The sequence below is a fragment of the Bos indicus genome, chromosome 22 (assembly GCF_029378745.1).
Source record: "Bos indicus isolate NIAB-ARS_2022 breed Sahiwal x Tharparkar chromosome 22, NIAB-ARS_B.indTharparkar_mat_pri_1.0, whole genome shotgun sequence".
Taxonomy (NCBI): domain Eukaryota; kingdom Metazoa; phylum Chordata; class Mammalia; order Artiodactyla; family Bovidae; genus Bos; species Bos indicus.
Window position 1 is genome coordinate 57145426 of NC_091781.1, and position 19474 is coordinate 57164899.

Genomic DNA, 19474 nt, shown 5'->3' on the forward strand with positions numbered 1-19474 from the left:
AATCCCAGGGATGGCGGAGCCCGGTGGGCTGCTGTCTCTGGGGTCGCACAGAGTCGGACACGACTGAAGCGACTCAGCAGCAGCAGCAGCAGCAGCAGCAGGGGAGAGATAACCAACAAGGATGAGCTGGGCATTCAAACACAAAGCATTGCGGCGTTAGGCACCGAGTTAAATCTTTACATGTGGACTCTCATTTAATTGTTGCTGAACTCCATGGGGACCTGCCCAGGGTCAGGCAGCTGGGGCGCTGCAGAACTGAAATAGGAGTCCGAGTCTCTGGACATCAGTCCAGACACAGTCCACTGTCTCTTCTCATATAGATGCTACCTGCCTACTGAAAACCACCGGTTCATGCAGCTTAATTTTCTGAAGTGTGTAATTGTGGTATCATCTACTTGCTTTCCGAGTTATCATCTTTTGAGGGTAATGGAAGTAATCTAAAATTGTTTTGGTGATGGTTGCACAAGCCTGTCAGTAAACTAAAACCCACTGATTTTGTATGCTGTAAATGGTGAATTGTATGTATTTGAATGATAACTCAGTGAAGCTTTTACCAAAAAGATCATGCCACATGGAGCTGAACTAATCTTCCATGTCCTTTAACTGTTGAACGTTAGTGATCATTAATATAATACTGTCTGTCCATGTGATGGATAAATAATGATTTTTTTTTGGTAGTACTTTGTTATACTTTGTTTGCTTTTTGGCTGAGCCACGTGCCATGTGGGATCCTAATTCCCTGACCAGGGACTGAAGCCACAACCCCCGCATTGGATGTGGTGTCTTAACCACCAGTTGCTAGGGGAGTCAGGTACTACTTTACTATACTTTGATACTCATTATCTTGTTCACCTTTCATAAAAGCCATGTGAGGTGGAAAGGATAGTGATGCCCATTCCATTTAAAGTTAAATAAGATTTAAAAGTCAAAGTCAGTTCCACGACCACACACCAGTCAAATTTTAAGAGCTCAATCTCCATGTGTGGCCAGTGGCTAACATATTAGAGAGTGGCAACGTTTTACTTTCATCATGGCAGGAGAAAATAGAAATAAGACTATATGCATATACTTATTTGTTACATATGAAACACAATTAAAAACATGAAGGAGACATTTTAAGTGTATGACCTCTTATGAGTTTTTTGATAACTTATTTCATGATTGCCAGTGTTAAATTTTTCAAGGTGATGTTCCAGTTAACTTCCCTGATTTAACAACTGAAGGAAGGCACAAATTGCAAAAGGTCAAGAGAATGGCAGATTTTCAGAGTTAATGCTTATTAACACTCCTAAAAATTTGAAACTAAATTTTAATTAGATGTTAACATTATGGCTAGGAAGAAGAGAATAATAGATGGTTAAGAATCTAGTATAAAGATCTTGGGACTTCCCTGGCAGTCCAGTGGTTAAAACTTCACCTTCCAATGTAAGGGGTGTATGTTCGATCCCTGGCCAGGGAGCTAAGACCCCACATGCCTTGCAACCAAAAGACCAAGACATAAAACAGAAACGATATTGTAACATATTCAATAAAGCCTTTACAAATGATGCACATCAAAATCTTTAAAAAAAAAAAAAAAAAGAATCTAGTATAAAGATCTAGATACAGTAAAGTACCTACATGAACAAGCCGTCTTTGGGAGGAAGAAATGAATTGAGTGCTGGGAGGGGTTGGGGTCAGGGCCGGCTTTCAGAAGCGGTGAGAGATTGAGCAGGAGCTCTTCCAGATGCTCTGAGACAAAAGGCTACTTGGTTCCATCTGTATGAGGATTGTCCTAGGTCTTGGCTGCTGGACTGAGGATGCTATCGGTTGAACTAGCCCCACAAAGGCGTCTCTTAGCATTTGTATGTTGGGGGCTATTTAGAGAAGGGTTGTGTTCATTCTGATGAAAAAGCCATATTGTACCAACTGTGAAAAGTATAGAAAAGTTTAAGATTAAAAAAAAAGGCCCATAATGTTATTTCCTTCTTCTTTAACAAAAGTTCACATGCCGGGCAGTGTTCTAAGGGTTTTATAAATTTAACTTCTTTAATCTGGATAACAGCACTGTGCGGTAGCTATTCCTGTTTTCCCCATTTTATAGCTGAGTACTCCATGTTACAGAGATGTTAAGGAACTTGTCCAAGGTCACACAGTGTGTGGCAGAATTGAGCACAGGCTGGTTCCAGAGTCCAGGCTCTGTCCTTGAGGTCTTTCTTAATGTACTTTGTGGCCCCAAGGTGACCATAGTTATCATTTTAGCAAACTTCCTTCCGTTTGCTTTTCTAGTTTTTAAATTTTTATTAAGACTCTAAAATCCTAGATTTTTGGCTTGCTTTTGAAATTCAGGGTAGGGAGGCTCCCTCAGGGAAATGACAATTCATTTATGTTGACTCCTCCCTTCCTTCTAGGTGCTATGCGAAGCCATCTTTCTGACTTCAAAAAACACCGAGCTGCCAGAATTGACCACTATGTCGTTGAAGTCAATAAATTAATAATCAGGTTAGAGAAGGTAAATTTTTTTGTTTTAAAACACGTTTTTTTTCTGCAAGTATAAATTCTTTGAAGGGAAATTTACATTTCTGCAGCGGGTGTGTCACCTTAAATCTATCGTGTGTGTCTGACGCTGGCAGGAAAACACCCCACGTACAGTGGTGCTGAGGATGTGGTGCATGGTTCTAGCCTGGGCTGGTTTTACTGAGGGTAGCAGCCCGGGTCGATGACTGGCCACATACCTAGCTTCCCTTTTCCTTCCTGTGAAGCCCACTTGACTGCCTGGCAGCCCTTCTGCCTTCAGATCCTGTCCTCATTTGGGGGGTCCCAGGCACCGTCACGCGAAGGGGTAGAGTGGGTGATACCTTGTGATGGCAGCAGGCTGGGAGCCAGACGCGGGAGGAGTGCCCACCAGGACCAGCGTATGGGGTGGGAACCTCTTGTCCTGTGGTTGGTTTAAGAGCGAGTCTTGAGTACCATGACTGCTCTCTTTTACATCAGCCCTGGAAACGCTTGATGCATATCCGCTGGGCTGTGAGATAGGCCGGCACGGCAGCACTACGGGTTCAGCTCTCTGCGTGCACGTCGTGGGGCAGGAATCTTGTGTCCGCTTTCATTGTCCAGGAGGGCTGTGGAGAATCGGGGGTCCCCCCTTGCTCGCGGTAGCCACCCCACCGTGTCCTTGCCTGCCCCTGGCTATTGCTTCCCTGGGCAGCCGACATTCAGACTGGAATGGGTCATGGGAAGGCGAGTGCCTTCTGGATGCAAAGCTAATAGTCTGTCCCCGTGAAGTTGTTTGTGACATCGTGGGGTTGGAGATGACATAAGACTTGAGTACTGCCCGTGTGCTCCTTCCCACTCGATGCCTCCGCCTGTAGACAGTGTATCCACCACCAGATTCATTCTTTTTGACCCTTTTTTCTCCTTGTCAGCTGACTGCGTTTGACAGAACAAATACCGAGTCTGCGAAGATCCGAGGTAACTCTAGAACTTTGCTCACATTCCTTCTGTTCTTTATCGTTCATCCTGACCCGATCTCTTTTTTTAAGACGGCCTCCCTTTGTGTGTGATTGGTTTTTGTCTTGTTCTTCCCACAGCAATAGAAAAGTCCGTGGTGCCTTGGGTCAACGACCAGGATGTCCCTTTCTGTCCGGACTGTGGGAATAAGTTCAGCATCCGTAACCGCCGCCACCACTGCCGCCTCTGCGGGTCTATCATGTGCAAGAAGTGCATGGAGCTTATCAGCCTTCCCTTGGCAAGTAGGTGACGTGGAGGCGGCCTGGACCCTGACCTCCATCGAGACCAGCCTCCACTGGGGGGCTGGGGGGGCTTTGTGTTTCAGTGTATGGCCCATGGGACCTTCATTCTTTTACTGTTGATCCCTTAGGCCCACTGCAGCCTCAGCCCTGCGCCAGGCCCACGAGGGCAATGGTCTGTGCTAGAGGTGACCAGCGTTTCCCATGAGAGACCAGATAGTGAGCACTTCAGGCTTTGTGGCTCACATCCTGTCTCTGTGGCATTTCCTCTTTATTACACAGCCTTTTTGAAGTGTGCAAACCATAGGTAGCTTGAGGGCCACATACAAAACCAGCGGACTTGGCTCACTGGTGGTTGTTTGCCCACGTGTGGTCTGTCAGCATCGTCCATTCCTCCAGGGCAGGAGGAACCCAGTGGCCTAGGACTTTGACTCTCAGCTGGTGAAAAGTTGCTGGAGATGCTCTCAAGGCATTCTGGCTGACTCTGGGATGTGGGGGGTTTTGCAACCCTGCAGAGTTGCACTGACTCTGCACATGCTGTTGGGTGCAGGGCGTCTGGGTAACGTGGGATGGGGCAGATGTTTCCTGGGTGGGGCTCTGGTGTCCAGTGGGCATGTGTCACCTTGGTAAGTTCCCTCTCTCCCTGAGACAACTCCCTTTCTCAGCTGAGCTATGGTTTGGGGACACTCTTCACCTTCCTTCTCTTGGGCTGATTGATATTTACTGGGCAGCTGCTGTGCGGTAGCCCTATTGGAACAAACCCATAGGGATGCAGCGATGAATGAGACAGTTTGTGCCCTCGGAATCACAACTGCTTGGGCAGCTCTGGGCTGTGCATAGAGCTGTCATCACATGGAACAAGTGGGAAGTGCCCCAGGAGGAGCGACATGGTGGGAACTGATAGGTGGGCAAATGGTTTTTGCCTCAAGGAATTGGGGAAGGCTTCCTGGAGGATGTGCCATTTGAGCTGAGCTTTGGCAGGGGTAACAGTTGGGTTTTGGGCGTGGGGAAAGGCTGCGGGGGACGGTCCCAGGGAGAGCCTGGGTGTGTCCGGGCAGCTGGAGCAGGGCAGGAGGCGGTAAGGCCAGATTGGGATGAGCCTCAGAGCTTCAAGGACAGATTGTCCTTGGCTCCTGGCTCTCTCCTGGAGGCACTGGGCATCCAGCCTACCACAGAGCCTGAGTCCCGACAGGCAGAGGTGTGGGTGCCTCTTGCCCGGGGCAGCATCAGCTCCCCACCTGTGGAGTTCACTACTGCCCATCTGTGTTCTTTACAGACAAGCTCACCAGTGCCAGCAAGGACTCCCTGAGTGCTCACACCAGCCCCAGCCAGTCACCCAACAGCGTCCACGGCTCCCGCCGGGGCAGCATTAGCAGCGTGAGCAGCGTGAGCTCCGTCCTGGACGAGAAGGATGACGACCGGATCCGCTGCTGCACACACTGCAAGGACACGCTGCTCAAGAGGGAGCAGCAGATCGACGAGAAGGAGCGCACGCCCGACATCGTGAGGCTCTACGAGGTGACTCCTGGACCGGCTTGAGTCCCATTCGAGAGGCCGGGCTGTTGGTCATGTGCACGCCCGCAGATTTTGAAGAATGCTTTGGGAAAGCGTTCCTTCCAGTTATTTTTAGTTTCTGCCAGTGGGCACTAGCTAGGGCCCTGAGTGAGTCGCAGTCACTGGGTGTGTTGCAACAAACTGGCTTCCTTGCCCTTCCCTGCCCGCCTGAGAGTTGGAGGTTGGTGCTTTCGGTGGCCCCGGGGCAAGAGGAGGAAGGCTGGTTGCCATGTGGTGGTGTGGACAGGCTCTGTGGGTCAGAGTGGGAGCAGGAGCTGGTGGTGAATTGTGGACCAGAAGGGTCCTGGGACACTCACTTGGGAGTTTGAGAAACTTCCCCGAAGCATAGAGCTTCCTCTTTTGAGTCCCTTCAGATGCCTCAGCTCTGGTTACCACCGGCGACCCTGCAGTGCCTTGAGTAGCTGCTACGTTACAGGAGCAGAGTGTGGCCAGAGCCTGCGGTTTAGAGTCAGACTGGGGGTGAGCTTGACTCTGCCTCCTAACCCGGATGAGGCCCGTAGGCTGAGAAGGATGAGCCAGGAGGGTGTTGGGCAAGGAGGTGATAGGAAACGGGGAGGCGCGGAAGGAAGCAATTGGTGCAAAGCCGGATAGGGAGGAGGGAGTTTTTGTCTGGTCGTCACTGAATGGTCACTGTTAGCAGTTCTGCAGGTCCCAGAGGCTGTGTTTCTGGAACCACCATGAGAATAGTCAGACTGCTAGAAATGGTGTCAGTGAAAGCCTTGCTGAGCTGCAGACGTAGCCGTTGTCCATTGTTACATGGAGCTCACGATCTGATAATTTCTATAAGCAGCCGCCGAGCTTTTGGTTTCCTTCTTTTTTGAAGTGAGCCCTGGCAATGCCTTGCATGGTGTCCGGCATCACCTGGCAGGTAAAGGCCATAGCAACTGATCTCTTTTGCTACCTTGGCGAGCTCACGTGACATGTGTCCTGGAGGGCCTTGCTCCTCTTAAAAACATCTGGCCAAAGTTCACCCTTCTTTCCTTCCTACAAGATTTCCTTGTAGAGTAGGTCTGTAAATCAGGAAAATGGTAACAATGAACAGAACAAAACTAAAAGCCACTCTCTGCATTTTTTTTTTAATTTAGAAAACTGCACATTTTATATACATCTCCACTGATTCCACACAACCTTTGTGTTGCCTTTTCTGTATCTTGAGACACAACCTACTTCTTCTCTTTTGTTCTTAGAAATTACGGCTTTGCATGGAGAAAGTTGACCAAAAAGCTCCAGAATACATCAAGATGGCAGCATCGTTAAAGTAAGCTCTTCCTCTCTGTTTTACTGACTCAGTGGTGACTGTTTTCTGGCATTTTGGTCAGTTCTTCAGTAGCTGAATATGTAGGGCCTGCCCCCTTTCCCCTCAGTCCTCACAGCTAGACGCCGCAGCCCTGCCAGCAGGCGGTGGAAGTGCAGGGAGCCCTGTTTCTTGAGCCCTCTCAGCCCCACTGTCCCGACTACCCCCGTGTATCTGCGCCTCCTGGGTCCCGGTCCCCCTCTCTCCACTTCTTGCCCGAGACCACTGGCTCTGAAGGAGAGCAGGGAAAGGACACAGTCCCTTCTCTGCCTGCAGTTCACTCAGCAGTCACTTCACTCAGTGGATCACACTGCCCTCCTGTGAGCAGCTGCAAAGAAGCGTAAACCTCCCTGGAATGGAGAGTCCTTGACTGGGAGCGTCTGCTGCCTGCTCCATTCCTCCCTGGAACTCACTGGACTCAACGCGCCCTCCTCCCACCCCTGCCCACGGGTTTAAAATTAGAGTGGGCCTACCTTCTACCTGGACGCCAGCAGCGTCAGCTGGTGTTCCGGGCAGTGCGCTGGTGTCCAGCCCTTTCCTCAGGACGTTGTCACCCGAGGGCCTCCTCTCCCAGAGTCCTGTGGGGTTTTTGCTTTGTGCCTTCGACACCACTGTGGGTCCGTGGGCTCTCCTCTAGCCAGAGGGGAGCTACCGTTGCTGAGAACGTCTCCAGGTGTGTTAACTCTTCCTCCCAAGACCAGTTCTGCAGAGCTTCAGTACGTGCGTCTCAGTCTGTCACTCAGTCATTCAGTGGGTGTTTATCAAGCACGCGTTGGGTGCCAAGCACTCTTCTGAGCGCTGGGGCTGTAGCAGTGCACAGCGAAGACAGCGCCATTATCACGGGAGTGCAGACCGTGACAAGCGAACAAGTAACACAGAAGATAACGAAGCCGGGCCTGACGGCTGCCCCGAGGATAACACAGTGGGTTGATGTGACTGAGACCAGGGCAGCGATTCCAGATTTAGGCCAGCCCTGTTATCTTCCACATGACTTGGTGATATCGAGACAAAGTACAAGTCCTCTTGGTTCTGGTCTGATGTTCTTTTTGCAAACTGTGCTGTTAGAGATGATGAAACAACTTTGCTGAGTCTGTAGATTACAGAACACACCAGGGTTTTTCCAGCCAGGATTGCCCGATAGAGGGAAACCAGGTTAGCCTGGCAGGGCTTTTATTTAACTTAACTTGCTGCTGCCTCAGGAAGGGAGCTGAGTGGCCATAGCTGAGGCTGGATTAATAGCTGGGAGATCACGTGAAATGCTTCTGTTCTCAGGAAACCTTAAGCTCGTCCCATGTGTTAGTTACTGGGGGTATAAAAATGAAAAACCATCATCACTGCACTTGGAATTCAGCACTCTGGTGGGAGTGTGTGTGCGCGCTTAGTTGCTAAGTGATGTCTGACTCTTTTCCACCCCATGGACTGTGATTTCCCAGGCAAGAATACTGGAGTGGGTTGCCATTTCCTTCTCCAGGGGATCCTCTTGCTCCAGGGATCGAATCTAGGTCTCCTGCTTGGCAGGCAGATTCTTTACCACTGAGCCACCAGGGAAGCTGCCTGGTGGGAGTGGCAGCCTCGTAAATGAAATTCTGAGACCACATGATAACCACGTTGTTCCTCTGAGACTGATAAGCCCCCACTGGCCTTTTCTGATGTCCCCTCCTCTGCTCTCTGGGTGGTCTTTGAGGAAAGAAAAGTGCCTTCTCCTCTGGTGTGGGGTAAGCAACTCATCCCTCTTCCTAGATGCACAGAAGTCGTTCCGGGAAAGTGTTAGGCTGAAGCAGGGTCAGTCCTGCTTATTTTGACAACGAGCTTAGGAGCTGGCCGTCATAGGCCTCGGCACTGGTTTTCCCACGGCATCAGCAAGTTAAAAGCGACTTCTGGTTAATTAACACTCACATTTTGAAAAGGAACGAGCATTGCATTATATGAAAGTGACAGTGAAAGTCGCTCAGTCGTGTCTGATTCTTTGCGACCCACGGACTATACTGTCCATGGAATGCGCCAGGCCAGAATACTGGAGTGGGTAGCCTTTCCCTTTGCCAGGGGATCTTCCCAACCCAGGGATTGAACCCAGGTCTTCCGCATTGCAGGTGGATTCTTTACCAGCAGAGCCACATGGCGGGGGAGTCTAAAATGACTTGAAGAGAATTAACTATCCCTCTCTCTGTGAGGCCTTAAACCTGTAGAGTCCTTTTACACCACACTCTCCATTCAGTGCCGTGAAACCTAGATCAAACATCTGCATTATTTCTCCCTAGTGCTGGAGAGACAACCTACAGTCTGGAACATGCCGGTGACCTTCGAGTGGAAGTGCAGAAAGTGTATGAGCTAATAGACGCGTTAAGGTAAGGTCTGTTAGGTGATGTTCCTACCTGTTGGCTTAAGTGGAGGATGTGCTGGGTTTACCGGGTGGTGGGCGGCCAGCAGACCTAGCTTACCTGGTCCTGGTGATCGGGGGTGTTGTGTGAGGAGGAGGCTGAGGGGGCTGCCAGCTCCGGCCCTCAGTGCGTCTCGGTAACTTGCTTGAGGAGTTTACCGTTCATGATTGTTAAAGGAACAGGAGCCGGTTGGCGTCAGCTGTGTGTCGGTCACGGGCTGCTTCCACTCAGGGTGGCTCTTGTGTTCTGCCACAGTTACCCTGTGACGTAGAGATTAACACCCCCATTTCATAGGTGCAAGAGTGCACCCCAGCTAGCGAAAGTGCTGGAACCAGGATGGAGTCCAGACTCTTTCTTCAGTTTGACCACTGCTTTTTTTTTTGGCTGCACTGTGTGGCTTGTGGGATTTTATTTCCCCAACCAGGGACCAGAACCAGGCGTGCGGCAGTGAAAGTGGCCGAGTCTTACTGAACCACCAGGGACTTCCCAGCTACTGTTTTTAACTGTGGATTGGCTGTTGGGGTTAGCTCAGCCCTTTGCGGTATAGGAAGTACTGTGATTCAGAAAACAGAGATGCGGAACCCTTGTCCATCCGGACATGAAAGACAGAGGTTGCAGGATCAGATGCAAAGTGAAAATGCAGGTCCTTGATCCAAGTTCAGAATTGTAAGGGACTTCCCTGATGGTCCCGTGGTCAGGAATCCGCCTTCCGATGTGGGTTCAATCCCTGATCGAGGAACTGAGATTCCACATACCACGGGGCAGCCAAGCCCGTGTACTGCAACTACTGAGCCCTCGCCCCACAACTGAAGAGAAGTCTGTGTGTCGCACCCGAGAGCCTGCAGCAGCAACCAGGACCTGATGCAGCCAAATACAGAAATAAATACAAAAAGGAGGCTTGTGAGGCAGTGACAGCAGAGCGCTAAACTAAGCACAGGGCTCCCCTGCTGCACCGGTCATGGCCCTCGGTGGCTGGGTGTTTGTCGTTCGCCCTGTGCTTGTTTGGGGCCTCAGGTACAGCCAGCAGGTAAGAAACGGGCTTCACTTGCAAGGACGTTTCAGGGGAGCCTGGAGCCCATTTCTCGTCATACCTTGCCGGCATGCAAGCCTGGCGACTGGGGACTCTTCATCCGTGTTTCTGAGGCTGGCCATGCCTCGTACAGCGACGTGTTTGTTCTCATGCAGTAAGAAGATCTTAACCTTAGACATGAAGCAGGACCCGCCGCCACATCCGAACACGCTGCGGCTGCAGAGGATGATCAGATACTCGGCCACACTGTTTGTGCAGGTAAAGCCGCCACTCTCCACCACTCAGAGGGTGGACAGGGCCCATGGCTTGCTTGTTCTCTGTTCGTACACTTACTGCTCTTTAGGGTTACACGTGTGTCAGCCACATCTAGAGAAAAATCTGCATGTCAAAAGAAAGTGACATAGACCCTGCTCTGGGTGTGCTCACCACCCTTTATGTAACTGTTCCCCTGTCCCTGGGCATCTGATGGGCTCCCATTTCTCCGCTGCTGTGAGGAGTGCCTGGTGGACCTGCTTGCACAGAGCATTTTCTCCTTGGGATAAGCTCCTGGGGGCTCTCCCTGGGCTCTTGGTCTGGAGGAGACAGGTGATTGTTCAAGGGCTCACTCCACCTGGGAGGCTGCATCTGAGTCGTCTTGACCTCAGAAAGCCCTTGTGAGAGTCACAGTCGCCTGTGCGGCTCCTGACGGAGATGTACATGTGCTGTTGGGTTAGTTACCTGACACCATCCTGCAGAGCGAGGCCCCTCCTGCTTCTGATGGATGACTGTATTCCATAGTCGTCGGTGGGTGCCTGCTGCGGCCCAGGCAGTTTTAGGTGCTGGGTGTCCTGATAGACCTTCCCGTTCTCATAGAGCTTATATTATAGAGAGGGGATGGATGAGAAAGAACCGAATATATGGTTTAAGAGGGTGGAAAGTGCTGGGGAGAAATGGAAGGAGGGCATGGGGGTTGGGCTCAGACGGTAGCTTACAGATGTGGTAATGGACAAGGAGGGCAGGAAAAGGCCTCACTGAGACAGCAAGTAACCGGGATGTCTGGTGTTGATCATCTAATGAAAAGGCTGGCCCTCCATAAGGAAGCTGGCACGGACCTGATTTCAGGGTTTGGTCCTTCCCTGCTCTGCTTGTTAGGGTGACTGTCTGAGACCGATGTGACGTAGCTTCAGCGGGCTCTCACTAGGGAACTTCAGATTCATTTTTTTCCCCCCTGAAAAGGGTTTAAGTGTAAAATTGTCCGTGACCCCCTACAGGAAAAGTTGCTTGGTCTGATGTCACTGCCAACCAAAGAGCAGTTTGAGGAACTGAAACAGAAAAGGAAGCAGGAGATGGAGCAGAAGAGGATCCTGGAGAGGCAGGTGAGCGAGGCAGGGGACGCTGGCACCCGGCTTCTTCCACGCGGCTCCATGAGCACAGAGGCCTCCACAGGCTCCCAGGAGGTCCCATGAGGTTGTCGTTAAGTCAGAACCTCTCACTCACTCTGGTTTGTGTTTTCCTTCTGTTCTGGCCTCTTGCATTTTAGAAATCAAAGTAACTGTTTTTCTCCCCCAGATCCTATTTTTCTTTCAGAGGTTCTGCTGATTTTCTCTTGTCTAGAATACCATGGAGACTGGCAGTCCTCCCCGTGGTACGGGCTGCAGATGACCCAGACACCAGGGAGTTCTTAGAACACTTTGGGACATGCAGTATTAAGCAGAGAATAATATGTGTGTTTAAGATTGTGTGAGAGTCCAGTGTAGATGAGTGGTAATAGACCTCAGAGGTTTAAGGTAAGTGTTTAGCCAGTGAATGTGAAATGGAGGAACGCTTACCTCTTAACTTACTGTTGTTATTTTAATTTTGAAAAATCATGGCTTGATTTTAGCAGCTGGATATCATAGTCCTGAGGTGGGGAATTGGGGTCTCACTGGAATGGGCATGGCGTGGCCGCAGTGGTGGCCGGCAGTGTGGCTGTTGGCCTGGTGACCGTGTTTCTTTTTGGCTTTGGTGTCTTCCCAGGCTGCCCTGGAATCCCAGCGGAGGCTTGAGGAGAGGCGGAGTGACCTGGCGTCCCGCGCGACCAACGGGGAGGTAGCGCCCCCTCGCAGGGGTCCTGCCCCGCTGAGAAAGGCTGAGGGCTGGCTCCCGCTGTCGGAAGGCCAGAGGCAGAGCGAGGACCCGGACCCCCTCCTGCAGCAGATCCACAACATCACGTCCTTTATCCGGCAGGCCAAGGCCGCGGGCCGGACGGATGAAGTGCGCACGCTGCAGGAGAACCTGCGCCAGCTGCAGGACGAGTACGACCAGCAGCAGACCGAGAAGGCCATCGCACTGTCCCGCAGGCAGGCCGAGGAGGAGGACCTGCAGCGGGAACAGCTGCAGGTGCTGCGGGAGCGGGAGCGGGAGCGCGAGCAGGGCCAGGCGGCCTCTCTGCACACGCGGACTCGGTCCCTGGACTTCCGGGAGATCAGGCCTTTTCAGCTGGAGCCGAGCAGGGAGCCACGCACGCACCTCGCTCACGCTTTGGATCTGGGCTCTTCCCCAGCTCGGAGCGGCACTGCCACCAAGACCTCTCCACCCAGCTCGGCTCCCGAGCCCTTCCGAGGGTGGTCTGGGCCCCCAGCCCTGGGCCAGGAGTTCCTGCCCCAAAGCACCGCGTCGCCTCGCAGTGAGGCGCCCTCCCTGAATCCCTTCGATGAGGAAGAAGACCTCGCCAGCCCCTCAGCTGAGGACACGGCCAACCCTCCTGCTCCAGAGCCTTCCCTTGGCCCGCCAGCCTGTGTGCTCAGAGAGTACAACCCTTTTGAGGAAGAGGATGAAGAGGATGCTGTGGCGGGGAATCCCTTCACTAAGCCAGACGGCCCCGCCCCCAACCCCTTCGAGGAGGAAGATGAGCACCCGCCGCGGACACCCGCATCCCCCCCTGTCCCTGGCAACCCCTTTGAGGAGGCCCCCTGCACCAACCCCTTTGAGGAGGAGAGCGACGGTGGGCAGGAGGGCGCCGAGCCCATCGAGGAGGAGCTGCTGCTCCAGCAGATCGACAACATCAAGGCGTACATCTTCGACGCCAAGCAGTGCGGCCGCCTGGACGAGGTGGAGGTGCTGACCGAGAACTTGAGGGAGCTGAGGCGCACCCTGGCCAGACAGAAGGGGGGCACCGACTGACCTGGCCGGGCGGCGGGCTGGGGGCGGAGCATGGAGGGGGAAGGTGGAGTTTAAGGTGCCTGCAAGGTTAGGGTGGAGGAATTGGCTATTTGGTGCTGTACACTTGGGAGCTTTTCCTGTGACAGCTGAATAATAAAATGGGAACGACAACAGGGAGAACCAGCATGCATTTGCTGCTCTTCCTGAATTTTTTTTAATAATTGGGTTTTCCCTGTAGAAGGGACGTGAAATCTTCACTGCCGAGGTGTCACAAGTGCGGTTCTGTTGGGCCGTGGGCAGAAATGGCTTCCGTGTACACCTTGTGCCCGCATTCGCTCCTGCCCGGTGTCGGTCAGTTTGCAGTGTTAGAGGGCAGCCTTTTATAGGGCCCTTCCTTTAGCCAAGACACACAGCATAGAGCTCTTTACATCTTACTTGGTTCTGGCGGAAGTCTGTCCCATTAGACTATGTTCTTTTGCCTGGGACTTCCACTGCCCTCTTGGGCATGTCCTGTGTGATGGCCGGGGACGGTCTCACTGTGGAGGCAACAGTGTAGACCCAGGAAAGCCCCTCTTTAGAGGGGTGATGGGGGTGAGGTTTCCTCACGGTCTCTTGCCCTCTTCCTTTCAGTTCTTATTTCTCTCTTTCAGGAAGTTAATCTCCCAGTGCAGGGTTATCACTGTGAGTCTGTTCATGAGTTTTTTAGAGAACAGCAGTTTTTAACTTTTTGGCTGATAGAAGTAGTATACTTTGGGAGCAGAGTCTCTGTCCAAGTGTTGCTCTGTGGAATTGAATGACCACTGGGACAATTTTCTGTACCCGGAGAAAGCGTCCTCTAGAGCTTTGGCACAGTTACTCTGATCTGGGCTTTTTCAAAGGGCCCAGGCTATAGTTTAGGAGATGGTGGTCAGGAAGCCCTCATGAAACCTTGTCAGAAGAGCTGAAGTCCCCTGAGTCAGAAGGTCAATGACAGTAACTTCCAAGGCTCGTCAATGAGCCTTTTTGTCTTGCAGGTCATCTTGTGCTGACCGTGGGCACTGGTGAGATACTCTCTCACCTACATTTAGTAGTAGTAAGAAATTAAATGGGGAATTCCCTGGCAGTCCAGTAGTTAAGACTCCGAGCTTTCATTGCTGAGGGCATGGGTTTAATCCCTGGTCAGGGAACTAAGATCCTGCAAGGGGTGTGGTGTGGCCAAAAATAAATAAAAGTAAAATGTTTGCAGGAGGCACAACCCAGGATCATTCTGGTAGAACCGCAGTACTTGAACTCTTCACCAGTTAAGGGCAAAAAGGGAAATTGTGAATTTTCGCTTTGGTGCTTAGGTTTACAGGGACATGACCCTTAACTGACATCTGACATCAGATACCCAAGTGTGCTCAGCTCTGGGTAGAGTTGCTGCAGTTACGCTTGTTAAATAATGAACAATAACTCACCACTAGTCACTTTATACCCATAACTAACTCTGGCTCTTATGGTCCCTGGTTACTGGTGTAAGGGCTGAAATTTATTTTGTCTCATTCTGGGAAGACCCCTGTTGATCTTGGGAATGTCTGAAAAAATACTGTGGTGTAACAGTAATCTGAATTTGTGTTGACACTATTCACATTTCTTTAGCCCCTGCTGGCTCTTTGGGCTGAATGAAGAGGTCCTGTACAGAACCTTCCCGAATGAAGAAGCCTGGCAGTGGGGAGTGGGTGGGTGGAGCGTGTGTGGAGGACCTCTTGAGTTTGGGTCCTGTTCGTAAAGCAGTGTGAGTGGGTTACTAAGGTCAGCCAGTTACCAGCCTTGCTGATTGTCATGGTTTTGGGAAGCTGGCAGTCAGGCATCTTAGATGCTGCCTGGTACAGATGTCCTTACCCCCTCAAGGTCAGTGCTCTTCATGCTGTTACTCTTGAGGGACTTAGGATGACTGCACACTCCTCGCTGCTCGGTCTGTCCTTTCTCTCTGACCGAGAAGAAGGAAGCTCTCTGCACCAAAAAGCAGGTAGTTCCGGAGCCAAGTGCTGCTTGCCCTCATAGTTATTTTTCTAATGAGAATATATCTCTTTTAGTTAGCTGGTGGTTTCAGTTAAGACTAGTTTAGCAAACATACCCTTTCCCTGAAATCAGCTGCAGGTAGCAATCTGTTAGTAACTTAAGAGCACTGAGAACCAGACCTATAAGAAACATGTTTTTAAATTTAAAAAAGAATCACTGAATATACTAAACCAAACTAAAACCCTCTGATGTGATTGAATTCCTCCATGGCTACATTCTCCTGTAATCACAGACATGACTGGAGTCAGAATTCTCTATCCCTCTGTTGTACCATTTCCCAGAATTCATAGACCCAAAGATGGGCACAATGTTGGATTTACAGGGATGGGGGAGCACCATGGAAAAAGTGGCCTATGAATTGCAACCACAACCACAACCACAACTTCAAGTTCTTCCCTCATGTCAGTGCTTCACTCGTCCTACATCCCTTCAGTGCAGACAGCTCCATCCATCGCATCAGAAAATGAGCAAGTCCTTGATCCATCGTTGCCAGATGTCCCTAGACACAGATCATGTGTGGAAGAGACTCTGGGGATTCGGGCATCAAATGAAGCTTTTCCCTTTTATGCCTTGATTATATTTTCCCTTGTCTAATACACTAAGGACACTTATTCATTATACTCGCTGCTCAATGTGTCTCTTTTGTTCAGATACTAAAATGTACCTGAGTCACCAAGAGCCATGTAGGAGGCTGGACGTTGGCATAGATGGGTGATGGGACTCAAGGTGAGAGGCTGGTCTCTAATAGGTCACAGGCTGTGGTAGTAGATTGTGCTGGTCACCCGACATCGACAGTTGGAGGGTCATTGATTTGCATGTACTACTCTGGGGCCTTGTATTGGAACCTTTTTAAAAAAATAAAATAACAAGATATTCACGGTTGAGGGTGTGTGTGTATGTGTGTGTGTTTGTGCACACCAAGAATTACCAGATAACATCTGGTCATCTCCTTAATAATACCAGTTCTCTCGTTAATGACTTCTGAGTACAAGAAAACAGCCCCAGCTCCTGTGATCCCCGTGTGGTTATGGCCTCCAGACAAAACCAGGAGTCTTCCCAAGGGATAAATACGGGTTCCAGTTCTGCCCTTATGTTCAGTGATTCCTGCAGTGTTGATGAAATGAACTGTCTTACACAGGTGTCTTGCCCAAAGGTAGCAGAATTGGGCAACGGGAAGAGAGAGGAAGCTGCTGAGTGGGTCTTCGATGTTGCCATCACTTGGACCTTTGAGACCTCCCAGGACTAACCCTGGAGGAGGTGATGTTTAGGAGAGTGTAGGGTGTCCCTCAGGCTGCCACTCACATGCTAGTCCACACTCAGCCTCCAGCCGTTCAGCTCATGTTCCAGCTGAGGTTCCAGTGGCTTCTGCTGCAGGTAAGCAGATCTTGGCTGTCCTCTGCATTCACCTCTCCAAGTTTCTAGGTGGTAGTCGGCCCTGCCAACTCAGATCTCTGGGGTCCGAAGAGTCACTGACTTTCAGTTTGCCCAGCTTTCTCATGTAAGGACAGGAGTGACAACTATCAAACTTAATGTTTCTGAGTTGAAGCTGAAAGTCCTGAAGTCTTTTTGAAAACCCTGCTAGGCTACTGAAGAGTTTAAGGCAGAAGAGCTTTTGACCTTAAAGTTCAGAAGAGGTGCTTCCTGTGGATGAAATGTCCTCCCTAATGTTAGAAACCTGAGTGTCTAAACACGAAGCAGGCCAGGGCAAGCTTGGGTTTTGGAATCAGGCAGACCTAGGCTGGAATCCCAGGGGTGTAACCCTTAGCATGCTTAACCTCACCACACTCTCTTTGATCTGTAAACTGGAGTTGTTTGGAGGTTTAAATGAGGTACCCATGCCCTATACTTGACTTTCTGTCTGACCTACAGCAGGCACTGAGTATTACCTGTTTGTTTTGTTTTTAAATTTTCTATTTATTTAGCTGTGCTGGGTCTTAGTTGCAGCACGTGGGATCCTCGAGCTTCTTTGCAGCATGTCAGATCTTTAGCTGAAGCATGTGGGATCTAGTTCCCAACTAGGGATTGAACCCAGACCCCTGCATTGGGACTGTGGGGTCCTAGGCACTGGACCACCAGGAGAGTACCGTACAAGGAAGGGTACTTTGAGTTGTAGGGTACTTTCAATGAAAGAATCAGTGAGTCTGGAGGTCGGTCATAGAGACTTCCTTTGTTGTTCTGTTGCTATGTCGTGTCTGACTCTGCGACCCCATGGACTGCAGCGTGCCACGCTTCTCTGGCCTTCCCTGTATAGGAGCTCTGGCCAGGAGCTGGGAACAAAGACCAAATATATTTCTTTTTTTATCACAGAGGTGGATTAAGAAACACTTACAAAGGTCACAGCCCAAGGACACTGATCCATTAAAATACTGAGATTTCACCATAAAATTATAGAATGCTTCCCTTCCCCTACACCTTACCACCACACCAAAAGAACTCCAGTATAAGTGTAGACTACAACTGAATGAGGTGCAAAGCACACTCTCTCTAGGGAAGCCCAAAGTCACAAGAGACAAAAGCTAAGACACTAGAAGAGTTGAAGCCTCTGGCCACCTACAGCTATAGCAAACATTAAACAGCTCAAGTCCCAGCCAGAATAACATAACCCTTCATAATAGAGGCTTATTTACCTCAGTTCCTATTACCTAATACAGCCAATAATGTCTGACTTTCAACAAAAAATTTTAAGTGTGCTAAAAAAAGGTAAGGGAAAAAAACCCCACTCTGATAAGACAAGTATATATCACAACCAGATTCAGATACTAGACAGATGTTGGAGTTACCAGATAGCAAAGTTAAGTGATTAATATGGTAAAGAGTCTAGTGGTAAAAGTAAATAATATGCAAGACGAGATGAGTAATGGAAACAGAGATAAGGAAACAGATTGAAAGGAAATGCTAGAAATAAAAAACACTAACAATGCTTCTGATGGGCACATCAGTTAATTGGACACAGCCAAGGAAAGAATCAGTTGACTGGACACAGCCAAGGAAAGAATCAGTGAGTCTGGAGGTTGGTCACAGAGACTTCCTTTGTTGTTCAGTTGCTATGTCGTGTCTGGCTCTGTGACCCCATGGACTGCAGCATGCCACACTTCCCTGTCCTTCCCTATCTCCCGGAGCTTGCTCCAACTCATGTCCATTGAGACAGTGATGCCATCCAACCGTCTCATCCTCTGTCACCCCCTTCTTCTGTTCTCAGTCTCTCCCAGCATCAGGGTCTTTCCCAGTGAGTCAGCTCTCTGCATCATGTGGCCAAAGTATTGGAGCTTTAGCTTTAGCATCAGTCCTTCCAATGAATATTCAGGGTTGATTTCTACTGGAGAAAGGATAGGCTTACCCACTCCAGTGTTTTGGGCTTCCCTTGTGGCTCAGCGGGTAAAGAATCCTCCTGCAATGCACGCATCCTGGGTTCGATCTCTGGTTGGGAAGATCGGCAGAAGGGAAAGGCTACCCACTCCAGTAGTCTGGCCTGGAGAATTCCATGGACTGTATAGTCTATGGGGTTGCAAAGAGTCAGACATGACTGAGTGACTTCCTCTTTCACTTTTCCTTTAGGACTGACTGGTTTGATCTCCTTGCAGTCCAAGGGACTCTCAAGAGTCTTCTCTAGCACCACAATTCAAAAACATCAATTCTTTGGTGCTCAGCTTTCTTATGGTACAACTCTCAGATCTGTACATGACTACTGGAAAAACCATAGCTTTGACTATATGGACCTTTGTCAGCAAAGTGATGTCTCTGCTTTTTAAAACACTGTATAGGTTTTTCATAGCCTTTCTTCCAAGGAGCAAGTGTCTTTATATTTCATGACTGCAGTCACCATCCTCAGTGATTTTGGAGCACAGGAAAATAAAATCTGTCACTGTTGCCACTTTTTTCCCACCTATTTGCCATGAAATGATGGGACCAAATGCCATGATCTTAGTTTTTGAATGTTGAGTTTTAAGCCAGCTTTTTCACTCTCCTCTTTCACCCTCATCAAGAGGCTTTTTAGTTCCTCTTCAGTGGCTCAGAGGATAAAGCGTCTGCCTGCAATACGGGAGACCTGGGTTCGATCCCTGGGTCGGGAAGATCCCCTGGAGAAGGAAGTGGCAACCCACTCCAGTATTCTTGCCTGGAGAATTCCATGGACGGAGGAGCTTGATGGGCTACAGTCCACGGGGTCGCAAAGAGTCAGACACGACTGAGCGACTTCACTTTCACTTTCTACCATTAAAGTGGTGTCATCTGCATATCTGAGATTGTTGATATTTCTCCTGGCAATCTTGACTCCAACTTGTGATTCATCCAGCCTGGCATTTTTCACATG

At 50.0% G+C, this 19474-nt stretch overlaps 1 protein-coding gene across 5 annotated transcripts in view; it reads left to right on the forward strand.

Annotated features, from left to right (window-relative positions):
- Nucleotides 1-16047, forward strand: part of RBSN (rabenosyn, RAB effector) — a 28028-nt gene extending 11981 nt beyond the window's left edge. For all 5 annotated transcript variants that reach the window (XM_070776941.1, XM_070776938.1, XM_019984708.2 and 2 more), the window contains exons 4-12: nucleotides 2391-2491; nucleotides 3405-3450; nucleotides 3570-3731; nucleotides 5005-5246; nucleotides 6491-6561; nucleotides 8856-8942; nucleotides 10161-10263; nucleotides 11256-11360; nucleotides 12001-16047. In XM_070776941.1, coding sequence (XP_070633042.1) covers nucleotides 2391-2491; nucleotides 3405-3450; nucleotides 3570-3731; nucleotides 5005-5246; nucleotides 6491-6561; nucleotides 8856-8942; nucleotides 10161-10263; nucleotides 11256-11360; nucleotides 12001-13146 — 2063 coding nt within the window. In that variant the 3' untranslated portion in view covers nucleotides 13147-16047. The remainder of the gene's footprint in view (nucleotides 1-2390; nucleotides 2492-3404; nucleotides 3451-3569; nucleotides 3732-5004; nucleotides 5247-6490; nucleotides 6562-8855; nucleotides 8943-10160; nucleotides 10264-11255; nucleotides 11361-12000) is intronic.
- Nucleotides 16048-19474: the final 3427 nt, after the last annotated feature.